The sequence below is a fragment of the Anomaloglossus baeobatrachus genome, chromosome 9 (assembly GCF_048569485.1).
Source record: "Anomaloglossus baeobatrachus isolate aAnoBae1 chromosome 9, aAnoBae1.hap1, whole genome shotgun sequence".
In the NCBI taxonomy this organism is placed as follows: Eukaryota; Metazoa; Chordata; class Amphibia; order Anura; family Aromobatidae; genus Anomaloglossus; species Anomaloglossus baeobatrachus.
In genome coordinates, this window is record NC_134361.1 from 21774041 (window position 1) to 21786876 (window position 12836).

At 51.8% G+C, this 12836-nt stretch overlaps 1 protein-coding gene across 1 annotated transcript in view; it reads right to left on the minus strand.

Moving 5' to 3' along the window:
- LOC142250917 (uncharacterized) overlaps positions 1-12836 on the minus strand; it is a 41525-nt gene that overhangs the window by 15442 nt on the left and 13247 nt on the right. Inside the window, exons 6-8 of the mRNA XM_075323247.1 lie at positions 12654-12743; positions 5253-5339; positions 4604-4693 (exon numbers count right to left, since the gene is read on the minus strand). Coding sequence (XP_075179362.1) covers positions 4604-4693; positions 5253-5339; positions 12654-12743 — 267 coding nt within the window. The remainder of the gene's footprint in view (positions 1-4603; positions 4694-5252; positions 5340-12653; positions 12744-12836) is intronic.

The following is a 12836-nucleotide window of genomic DNA, read 5'->3' on the forward strand; positions in this document are numbered from 1 at the left end:
CGCTTCCATTGACGCCACCGTCTGACCAGCACCTGTATTTGGTGTCTGATAGAACGACGTCGACCGCCAGCGGAGGGACTACTGATCGACTAAGAGCGGCTTCACAAGAGCCGACAGAGTCTCGAATCGCGTCCCTGAGAACCTCTGGTTCGAAGTCAGAGTGGACTTGAACAGAATGACAAGCCACCCGAATAGGTTAGAGTGGCGAGAGTAAGCGAAGTACTCTGCTAAGAGTCTGCACTGGATGAAGCCCTGAGAAGAAGGCCGTCCAGGGCAACCGATCACTGCCAATCCCTAGGGGTGCAGGACCCTAATCACAGCAGCCCCATGAGAATACTCGATGGGCCGTGGCTAACCCCAAGGGAAGAGCCACGAATTGGACCACTCTGATGGCAAAACGTAGTCAACGCTGGTGTGAACCTGCGATTGACCCCTGCAGAAAGGCATCTCTGATGCCGATGGCTGCTAGGGAATCTCCTTGGGTTCTTGATTGGTCTGGTGAAAAAAACACACGGAACAAGACTGAGACTCTATGTGAAAATGCCACACCTGACTATGCTTGAAAAGCTAAAGATCCAGGCCGGAAGGCACCGCCCTGTTCGGGGACTGGAAATAGATTTAAACAAAAATCTCAGAACCGTTCCCAGTCGGGAATCGGTACAATTACTCCATTGGCCTGCAAGAAATGCACGGCCTGTGAGAAGCCTTGGAGCCGGGAGGACGTGACAGAAAAAATCTGTTTGGCGGGTGGACAGAATTCCATCCTGTAGCCATGGGAGATATAATCCCGCCCCCACTGAACGGAGACGTGTTAGAACCATACGTTGCCAAGTGGAGAGAGCCTGCCACCGACCAGGAGGAGGTTGGCGGCTAGATAGCTCGGAGGAAGCTGACTAAGTGGCAGCATCTCCTGCGGTCTTCTAAAGACGCAGCTTCAAGCCAATTCGTTCTATGAACCTAGGCCGAGCTAGAGGACGATCAGATGGAGGAACGGAAACCACCGAAACCTCAACTGATTCCTGCCCTGGACAGGTTCCCTGGTTTAGGTTTGTGGCAAGGAAGAACTCTCCTCGCCGAGAGCTTCCTAAATTTCATCTAGTTGGTTCCGAAGAGACTGGTCCCACCAAAGGGGAGCCCAGTAAGGAACCTCTATAGAGGCATCTGCTTTCCATTTCCGAAGCCACAGGAGCCTGCGGATAGCGAGGAAAGTAGCCAAGACCACCGCCGTGCGGTGTCCAGCATGGCAGACTTGGCAGAGGATGAAAAGACTGAAGTCTGGAAGGTCAGGCAACCGTCTTGGGCATAGAGTCCCTGTGAGGGAATGCATCTCCTCTGAGGAGCCATCAGCCACTGACATAACGGTCCGGGCTGAGCCACCTGAGGTGAATGAGCCCACCTCTTGACCACCATTGGTGGACAGGGAAACACAGTCCTCAGAATCACGCTTCATGGGAAGCGACTGTCAGAGCGGACCCTGGGCTGGTCACAGGGGCCTGAAAACTGGAGTGGTTTAAGGAACACACGTTGTGTTCACCTAGATAAGGTAACTCCGGCGGATTGAGGTACAGTACAAAATTAATGTACCGTGGGATCCTTATAGAGGTGCCGTCAGCAACTGATACAACTATCCGGGCTGAAAGTCTAGACACCGGAGTGGCAACCCTTGGCGAATGAGTACACTCCTTGACCACCTCTGATGGGAGGGGGAGACAGGCAGCAGAACCCCGCTGTGGGATCTGCAGGACAGGCTGCGGGCTTGGACGCAGCGGGCTGAAAACTGGAGTGGTTAAGGAACACACTCCTCGTCTTGTTAAAGGTATACTGATGCCTTTTGCCAGCGGGGAATACTCCCCTGATACAGGCGGATGGAGGTCCAATACAAGTATAATGGACGCAATCCAATCATTCGCATCCGCGTCACCTACGGACGGATCAAAGTACCTAAAGCAGCGTCCGAGCCCCTGATAGAGACATCCTCCTCGTCCAGAGATTCAGCTCATATCGGAGCTGCGGGACGGGGAGGACAGGGGACCCTGCGTCTCCCTGTCAGGAGGACGGGGTCTGTGAGCTTTGCTGAGCAAGCAGAAAACGCCCTGAGAAGGGGGCTGCATGCTCAGCAGATGCCGGGACAGCCGACCCCGGAGCAGCTGGAGGGACCATGAATGAGCCTCCAAGCTGAGGGGCCACAGTGGTTATGAGCTCGCCGTACGAGCCTACCAGCAGTGGATAATAAAAACAGCCTGCAGCCTCGCTCTGTGAGACCTGCTGCAGAGGTGGGGGGCTCTGTCTAGAATGTCTAGAATACTCAAGACAGGGGTTCAGCCTGGGGCGACTCCAGGCTGAGGCACCACCACATAAGAACCATTACAGTATGGGCCGGTTCAGGCAATATAAGCTTACATGCAGAACATGTAGTGTACAGCCCTGGAGCTTTGCTCCTAGTGAGACATGCTGCTGAGGAGGAGGTTCTAAAATAAAGAATTAACTCCTTCAGAATGCCCTGATAGTGTATAAAAAGTGCACAACCAGAGGTTGTGACTTATCAGGCCGCTATTGTGAGGTCCCCCAGGTTCCAAGCCTGGACCCCAGATCCACTCCCTCTGCACTGCAGAGCAGCCAGCGCCGATCAGCGTACTAAGAACGCTGAGAAAATGGCGCTAGAGCGAGGGGGGAGGGCGGGGGTTAACCCAGGAGCGGGAATCGGAGGGCTAAGAAGATGTACAGGGGAGGGAATCATCTCCCCAACAAGGAGTGTCCTCCCCTGTGCAGAGCGGCGGTTGGGCGGCGCTGCAGCGTCCCCCTGCATGACTGACATGCAGGGGAACGAAACGAAAGTAGGCCGCGGCTGAAGCCGGGGCCTAGAGTTATGCATGCGGCCGAAAATCAGGCATCATCGGCGCGGTACACAGTAAAAATCGTGGAACCGGCCGGAAACACAGTAAAAGCAGCATTATCAAAGTCAATCACTGTCCCCCCAATAAAGTGCCCCACATTGCAGAAGGACCCTCTGAATAACGTCTTTATACTTATCTTTGAGACGCAGGGTCCAGTCCCTGGTGGGGTGGGGGTCCAGTGCTCCGTCCAGCAGGGTCCTGCCAAAGGGCTGCGGATGGAGGCCGGTCTCCTGCAAGGCAGTGAGAACCGTGTTGGCTCTAACTTCAAGCCAGAGCCCCTAAGGGATGGTGAAGGAGCACGGCATGAAGGGCTCTTGCCCTGAATCAACCTTAACAGCACCGCCGCCAGGGGGGTGTGAAGGGACATGCCGGGGGTCCAGTGGACCCGCTTTTCTTCCAAATCTGTAGAAAAAATGAAAAATCAAAAAAGGATGCATGTGTGTGTGTGATCCTCCTGACACAAAGCATGAAACTGGCTAGGTCTGGCTAGCAGGGGGTGTATATGCTAGGAGGGAGGAGCTACACGTTTTGAGTGTAGTAACTTTGTGTGTCCTCCGGAGGCAGTAGCTATACACCCATGGTCTGGGTCTCCCATAGGAACGATAAAGAAAGAGGGGGTAAGGAAAAAGGAGTAAACAAAGGGCTCAGAGAGAAAGAACAAGAAAATAATATAGTAAGTGAGGGCAGGAGCGCTGAAGACGCTAGTGAACTTACCATACGTGGTGAACAAGGTGTGTGTGGGCTGTCAGGCGCGGTATCCACCGCTGCATGGGGGCTGCCATGACAGTTGTCAGATGGGTTGGATTTAAATAAGAGTGTTACACTGATTGGGGCGGTGCCTTGTAACAGCATGGGGCCGCGCGTGCGCAGTGGAGACATTTCCCTACATAATAACATTACAATTCAGTTGTGACCTCCATTCCACTATCATATACACCCCCTATGTCTTTTCACATGTGCTCCTACACTACCTTTGTTTCCCCTTTCTCCAATCTTTCTTTCCTTTATATTAACCCTTTTTTTCCCTGCTTTCCAATGCAATACATGAATTGAATTCCCTCTCCTTTTCCCCTCCTTCTCTTTGCTCTATTTTTTATCTCCTTCATTTGAGATTCCCTTGATCTCTGCCCTCTGCCTCCTCATCCTTCTTTTTCTAGTTCCTTTCTGCATTTTTTTCTTCCCCTTTTTTCTTTTTCCCTTGTTATTTTCTTTCATATCTTTCCAATATGAATTTTAATATTGTGAATCATGTATACCAGATGCATATATGAAATTTTGTAAATATTGTCTGTATGTTTTCTCTTTGTTTGGATATCAATTTTTATTTTTCTTATTGTAAAAATATTATGTTTATTTTTTTTCTGTATAGTGCTACTGATGAAGGTCCAAATAGGACCGAAAACGTTATAAAGCACATAAATAAATCTTCATGCAAAGCATTTTGGGAGTGCCTTGTCTACTTTTCAACCGCAATACCAAGACCGCCAGTAGGAGTGGCTTTTGCTATAAAAGGAAGATGCTCAAAACGCGGAGGCGTCACAGCCGATTCACACACCTGAGAAACGCGCTGGCGCAGGAGCCCAGCCTTCAAGCTTTGAGTTTGCAGAAACTACAAGTTGGGTCGGACCCAGGGGTCGCTCTTTTCACAGCGGTAGCCTCAATACCCGCTAACAGCCTGTACAACCCGCCCATGTAGATCTACAACCAACCTTGTGGCAGTGACTTGCTGTGTGGTAAAGGGTTAATTTCAGATTCCGGTTCTTGCTTTATGGGTGAAGAATCAGGAATCACATAAACGTCTGCGGATCCGAAAGAAGAAAAAGTAAGAGAGATGGTAAAAGTGTGATGACCTCCTATAACCGCCGCTCTACAGATCTGGGGACCAGCGATGCCCCCTCCCGACAGCAGCTTCTCCCCCCAGTGACATCCCCCGTCCTCTACATTCTGGAAGACAAGCCAGGAGGGGGTGGAGGAGAACGTTACCTCCTCCTATGGAGGGTCTGGACTGACATCTGTTCATTCGCGGATTTAATGGGAGGGAACTCAATTAGCCACGCCTCCTTACTCCTTATTGGCCAGCAGCAAAACCAAGCCCGCCAGTAGGAGTGGTTACCGCTTTAAAAGGCAGACGCTGACACCGCGGAGGAGTCACTATCGGCTCACTACGGTCCCGATACTGCGTGGCTCTACCACGGCTCCTGACGGGGCAGGAAACGCGTTGGCGCGGGAGTTCAGGGTCCTATATTTGAGTCTGAATAAGAGAGATGGGGCCGGGGGGGCTCTGCTCACCACAGCGGCCTCATTACTTGCTACAGGCCGGAAGATTAGTAGTGGCCAGATGTAGGAGCTACAACAAACCTTGTGGCGGTGACTTGAGCGGTAAAGGGTTAATCTCGGGCCTCGGTTCTTGTTTTACTTTTGAGGTATCAGAAATCACATAAACGCCTGCGGAAGCAAAAGAAGGAAAAGTGAGACAACCATACACAAATACAAGGTCTCCACATCCAGCGGGGGCCAATAGTGACCGGTCAATACACAACGGTCATCTCCGGGGGCTGAGTATAAGACGTCCTGTGTCTGCATGAGCAATAAAGACCATTTCTGGCCCTTTCATGACTTGTATCCTGCATTTTACACCAGATCCCCCCTCTCTACACTTTGTCTATAGGGTCATTCCATGTCAAGTGATCCAAATATGAATATTTTTTTTACCAGACGTCTTTAGGTTGTTTTTATTTATTTTTTTATGACATGATCATGTGACTTTTGGTGGTTGCCATGGTAGCACAGGGTCATGTGATGGTGGAATACAGCCGGCATCGAAAGTAAAGCAGCGTATCTGCAGATAGGGCAGAGCGATTGGATTGCTGATCGCTATAGCCCCCTAGGGGGACTAGTAAAATAAAAAGAAGTTAAAAAAAAGTTTTAAAAAATTTAAAAAAAAACTAAAAAAAACTAAGTTCAAATCACCCCATTGAAAATTAAAGGGTTAAAAAAAATAAAATATATACACATATTTGTTATCGCCACGTTCAGAAATGCCCGATCTATCAAAATATAAAATCAATTAATCTGATTGGAAAACGACGTAGCGGCAAAAAAAATTCCAAAGGCCAAAATTATGTTTTTTGCTCGCCGCAAATTTTACGCAAAATGCAACAACAGGCGATCAAAACGTAGCATCTGCGCAAAAATGGTACAATTAAAAACGTCAGCTCAAGACACAAAAAATAAGCCATCACTGAGCCCGAGATCCAGAAAAAAGAGAATTTTGTTTGCTTACCGTAAATTCTTTTTCTTATAGTTCCGTATTGGGAGACCCAGACATTGGGTGTATAGCTTCTACCTCCGGAGGACACACAAAGTACTACACTCAAAAGTGTAGCTCCTCCCTCTGAGCTTATACACCCCCTGGAGAACCAGATCTAGCCAGTTTAGTGCAAAAGCTGAAGGAGAATAGCCACCCACAAGTAGAACAGAGCAAGAACCGGAACAACCGGAGCCTCTGTCCACGACAACAGCCGGTGATAACACACGGAACAAGAAATTGCCAACAGGCAACAGGGAGGGAGCTGGGTCTCCCAATACGGAACTACAAGAAAAAGAATTTACGGTAAGTAAACAAAATTCTCTTTTTCTTTATCGTTCCTTATGGGAGACCCAGACATTGGGACGTCTCAAAGCAGTCCATGGGTGGGAATAAACAGAAAAACTAAGAAGTAGGCGGAGCCTAACTTCACAAATGGGCGACAGCCGCCTGAAGGATGCGTCTGCCCAAGCTCGCATCTGGCGAAGCATGAGCATGCACTTGGTAGTGCTTTGAAAAGGTATGCAGGCTAGTCCAAGTGGCAGCCTGACAGACTTGCTGAGCTGTAGCCTGGTGCCTGAAAGCCCAAGAGGCACTGACAGCTCTGGTCGAGTGTGCCTTGATCCCCGGCGGGGGAGGCACCCGACAACATTGGTAGGCATCCGAAATGGTTGACCTAATCCAACGGGCTAAGGTCGGCTTAGAAGCAGAGAGGCCCTTACGCCGACCTGTGGTTAGCACAAAAAGAGAAGTGCACCGCCTAAGAGCAGCAATGCGAGACACATAAATCCGGAGAGCACGCACCAGATCCAGAGTATGCAACGCTTTTTCAAAGCGATGAACAGGAGCCGGACAAAAGGAAGGTAGGGTAATGTCCTGGTTAAGGTGGAAAGGAGAAACCACCTTAGGAAGAAAGTCCGGAGTCGGACGGAGAACCACCTTGTCTTGATGAAAAACCAAAAAAGGTGACTCCGAAGAGAGCGCAGCCAAATCAGAAACTCTCCTGAGGGAAGTTATGGCCACTAGAAAGACCACCTTCTGTGAAAGACGAAACAAAGAAACCTCCCTAAGAGGCTCAAAGGGGGGTTTCTGCAAAACCGTGAGAACCAAATTGAGGTCCCAGGGATCCAAGGGCCGCCGGTAAGGCGGAATGATGTGAGACGCGCCCTGCAAGAAGGTGCGGACCTGAGCCAGCCGGGCGATACGCCGCTGGAACAGTACTGACAGAGCCGAGACTTGTCCCTTGAGAGAGTTGAGGGACAGTCCAAGCTGCAGACCGGACTGTAGAAAGGACAGAAGGGTCGACAAGGAAAAAGGCCAAGGAGGATGGCCGGAAGAGCGACACCAGGACAGGAAAATTTTCCAAGTCCTGTGATAGATCTTGGCAGAGGAAGACTTACGGGCCCGAGTCATAGTGGAGATGACTTCAGGGGGGATACCGGAAGCCGTCAAGATCCAGGACTCAAGAGCCACGCCGTCAATCTGAGAGCCGCAGAATTCTGGCGGAAAAACGGACCTTGTGAGAGAAGGTCTGGACGGTCCGGAAGATGCCACGGCACCTCTACGGACAGATGGAGCAGGTCTGGATACCAAGCTCGCCTGGGCCAGTCCGGAGCAATGAGAATGACTCGACGGCCCTCCATTCTGATCTTGCGCAGAACTCTGGGCAAGAGAGCTAGAGGGGGAAACACGTAGGACAGACGAAACTGGGACCAGTCTTGAACCAGAGCGTCCGCGGCGAATGCCTGAGGATCGTGGGAGCGAGCCACGTAAACCGGAACCTTGTTGTTGTGACGGGATGCCATTAGGTCCACGTCCGGAGTGCCCCACTTGCGGCAGATTGACTGAAACACTGCCGGATGCAGGGACCACTCGCCACTGTCCACGGTTTGACGGCTGAGATAATCTGCCTCCCAGTTTTCCATGCCTGGGATGTGGACTGCGGATATGGTGGACTTTGAGTCCTCCGTCCATTGAAGGATGCGTTGTACCTCCAACATTGCCAGGCGGCTGCGTGTCCCGCCTTGGTGATTGATGTAGGCAACCGCTGTCGCGTTGTCTGACTGGACTCGGATGTGCTTGCCCGCCAATAGGTGGTGAAAAGCTAGGAGAGCCAGAAGCACGGCTCTGGTTTCCAGCACATTGATCGAGAGGGCTGACTCGGACGGAGTCCAAGTGCCCTGTGCTCGGTGGTGGAGACATACCGCTCCCCAGCCGGATAGACTGGCATCCGTGGTGAGGATCACCCAGGACGGGGCCAGGAAGGAGCGTCCCTGAGACAGAGAGAGGGGCCGAAGCCACCACTGAAGAGAGCTCCTGGTCTGTGGCGACAGAGCCACTAACCTGTGCAAGGAGGAAGGCCGCTTGTCCCAACAGCGGAGAATGTCCAGCTGCAGTGGACGCAGATGGAACTGGGCAAAGGGAACAGCCTCCATTGACGCCACCATCTGACCCAGCACCTGCATCAGGTGCCTGATGGAATAACGGAGGGGCCTCAGCAGAGAGCGCACTGCCAGTTGGAGGGACTGCTGTTTGACTAAGGGCAACTTCACAAGTGCCGGCAAAGTCTCGAACTGCATCCCTAGGTACGTGAGACTCTGGGTCGGGGTCAGAGTGGATTTGGGCAGATTGACCAGCCACCCGAATTGGGCTAGAGTGGCGAGAGTGAGCAAGAAACTCCGCTGACAGTCTGCGCTGGATGAAGCCTTGACTAGAAGGTCGTCCAGGTAAGGAATCACTGCCAACCCCTGGAGGTGCAGAACCGCAACCACTGCTGCCATGACCTTGGTGAATACCCGAGGGGCCGTGGCTAACCCGAAGGGAAGAGCCACGAATTGGAAGTGTTCCTCTCCGATTGCAAAACGTAGCCAACGCTGGTGTGAAACTGCAATTGGCACATGGAGATAGGCATGTCTGATGTCGATGGATGCCAGGAAATCCCCTTGGGTCATTGAGGCAATGACTGACCGCAGAGACTCCATGCGAAAATGCCGCACCTGAACATGCTTGTTGAGAAGCTTGAGATCCAGGATGGGCCGGAAGGAACCGTCCTTTTTGGGGACTAGGAAGAGATTTGAGTAGAAACCTCTGAACCGTTCCCGGGCGGGAACCGGTACAATTACTCCGTTGGCCTGCAAGGATGCCACGGCCTGAGAGAAGGCGGCGGCCTTGGAGCAGGGGGGAGTTGACAGAAAAAATCTGTCTGGCGGGCTGGAAGAGAATTCTATCCTGTAGCCGTGGGAGATGATATCCCGCACCCACTGATCGGAGACGTGTTGAAACCACACGTCGCCAAAGTGGGAGAGCCTGCCACCGACTAAGGACGTTGCTGGCGCGGACAGATAGTCAAGAGGAGGCTGCCTTAGTGGCAGCAGCTCCTGCGGTCTTCTGTGGACGCGCTTTTGTGCGCCAGTTGGATTTTTGGTCCTTGGCTGAGTTAGTGGACGAGGCCGAGGGCTTAGAGGACGACCAGTTGGAGGAACGAAAGGAACGAAACCTCGACTGATTCCTACCCTGGACAGGTTTCCTGGTTTTAGTTTGTGGCATGGAAGTACTCTTCCCGCCAGTAGCTTCCTTAATAATTTCATCCAGCTGTTCACCGAACAGCCTGGACCCAGCAAAAGGGAGTCCAGCAAGGTACTTCTTCCACTCTCGAAGCCACAAGATCCTGCGGATAGCGAGGGAATTAGCCGAAGCCACCGCAGTGCGGTGAGAAGCCTCCAGCATGGCAGACATGGCATAGGATGAAAAAGCTGAAGCTTGGGAAGTTAAGGTAACCATTTCGGGCATAGATTCCCTGGCGAGGGAATGCATCTCCTCTAGAAAAGCAGAGATGGCTTTGAGAGCCCACACTGGTGCAAAAGTTGGGGAGAACGAGGCCCCTGCCGCCTCATATACAGATTTGGCCAGAAGGTCAACCTGGCGGTCAGTGGAATCCTTAAGAGAGGTGCCATCAGCCACTGATACAACGGTCCGGGCTGAGAGTCTAGACACCGGGGGGTCTACCTTTGGTGAATGAGCCCACTCCTTGACCACCTCAGGTGGAAAGGGAAAACGGTCATCAGAACCACGCTTTGGGAAGCGTTTGTCAGGACAGGCCCTAGGCTTGGTCACAGTGGCCTGAAAACTGGAGTGGTTAAAGAACACACTCTTTGTCCTCTTAGGCAAGGTAAACTGGTGCTTTTCTGCCAGAGAGGGTTGCTCCTCTGATACTGGCGGATTGAGATCCAGTACAGAATTAATGGACGCAATCAAATCACTAACATCTGAGTCACCTTCGGACAGATCAATGGGGCACATGGAGTTAGCCTCCGAGCCCCCTGTAAAGGCATCCTCCTCATCCTGCGAGTCAGCTCCTGAATCAGAGCCGCGGGACGAGGAAGGAGAGGGAGCCCTGCGTCTCCTTTTAGGAGGACGGGGTCTGGGACCAGATGATAAATCCTCTGTGAGCTCTGCTGAGAGAGCCCTAGCAGCAGAGGCACCCTGTGAAGGGGGCTGATGCATGTTCAGCAAAGTCCTGGACAGCTGTCCCATGGAGTCGGCAAAAGACTGGGAGATTGACCTAGAGAAGGATTCTACCCAAGCCGGGGGTTCAGCCACCGGGGCCGGAGCAGCCGGAGAGACCACTGGGAGTGAGACTCCAGGCTGAGGCATCGTCAGGTTAGAGCAGGCATCACAATGTGGATAGGTGCTCGGTTCAGGCAGTAGGAGCTTACATGCAGTGCATACTGAATACAGCTTTGGAGCCTTGCTCCTCGTGTGAGACATGCTGCTGGAGTGGGGGCTCTGCCAGAATGACCCCCAGAGAGTATATACAGAGGTCCACAACCAGAGGTTGTGGCTTACCAGACCGCTGGAGCGGTTTGTGTGCCCTCCAGATCCCAAAGCCCGGACTCCCAAGCACCTCAGCAGGGATGCTGCAGCCAGCGCTGATCGCAGGGAAGAACGCTGAGACAATGGCGCCTTAGTGAAGAGAGAGGGCGGGACCTACTCTGAGAGCGGGATCTGGAGGGCCATAGAGACCTACAGGGGAGGAGACATGAACTCAGTGAGGAGTGTCCCTCCCCTGTGCAGAACGGCCGCAGGGCGGAGCCGCGCTGTCCCTCTGCATGAATGACATGCGAGGGCAGTGAAACCGAAAGTAGGCCTCCGGCGAAGCCGGGGCCTAAATTTGGGCGGTGCGGCCGGCGCGCAGGCACCATCGGCGCGGTTCTCAGGCGACAGCCAGAGAACCCGCCGGAAATGTCAGAAAAATCACTCAGCACACTCTCCCACAATAATAAAGTACAGGGACCCCCAATATATAAACGTCTCAGGTACTTAGCTTGCTGAGACGCAGGGTTCCAAGTCCCTGGGGATGAGTGCTCCGGTCCAGCAGGATCCTGAAGGGATGCGGATGGAGACCGGTCTCCTGCCAAGCATGGAGAACCGTGCTGGCTCCCACTTCAAGCCAGAGCCCGGAGGGATGGTGAAGGAGCACGGCATGTAAGGCTCCAGCCTTGGAATCAACCTTAACAGCACCGCTGACACAGTGGGGTGAGAAGAGACATGCCGGGGGTCCAGAGGACCCGCTTTTCTTCAAACTCTTTCCAAAAATCAAAAATCAGATGAGAATGCATGTGTGGATGTATGCCTCCTGAACACAAAGCAATGAACTGGCTAGATCTGGTCCTCCAGGGGGTGTATAAGCTCAGAGGGAGGAGCTACACTTTTAAGTGTAGTACTTTGTGTGTCCTCCGGAGGCAGAAGCTATACACCCAATGTCTGGGTCTCCCATAGGAACGATAAAGAAAATGAGAACGCTACGGGTCACGGATTATGACGTCAAACATGCGCCACTTTTTTCGGACAAAATTCCGATTTTTTAACCCCTTATATAAAAGTAAACCTATACATGTTTGGTGTCTATGAACTCGCACTGTCCTGAGGCATCACACAGATACATCAGTTTTACCATATAGTGAACACAGTGAATAAAATTTCTCAAAAACAATAGTGCTATCGCACTTTTTTTGCATTTGGAATTTTTTTGCCGTTTTCCAGTACTGTACACTATATGGTAAAACTTATGATTTAATTTAAAAATACAGCTCGTTCCGCAAAAAATGAGCCCTCACAAGACCATAATGACTGAAAAATAAATAAATTATGTCTCTGGGAAGAATGGGGGAAAAAAAAACGGAAAGCGAAAAATCGGCCGGTCATGAAGGAGTTAAAAGGCAGACGCTGACACCGCGGAGGCGTCACTATCGGCTCACTACGGTCCCGGCACCGCGTCGCTCTACCTCAGCTCCTGACCGGGCAGGAAACGCGTTGGCGCGGGAGCTCTGGGTCCTATATTTGAGTGTGAATAAGAGAGATGGGGCCAGGGGGGCTCTGCTCACTGCGGCGGCCTCATTACTTGCCATAGGCCAGAAGATTAGTAGTGACCAGATGACGGAGGTACAACAAACCTTGTGGCGGTGACTTGATGAGTGGTAAAGGGTTAATCTCGGGCCTCGGTTCTTGTTTTACTGTTAAGGTATCAGAAATCACATAAACGCCTGCGGAACCAAAAAGAAGGAAAAGTGAGAAAACACAGAAATATAAAGGTCTCCACATCCAGCGGGGGCCATTAGTGACCGGTTAATACACAG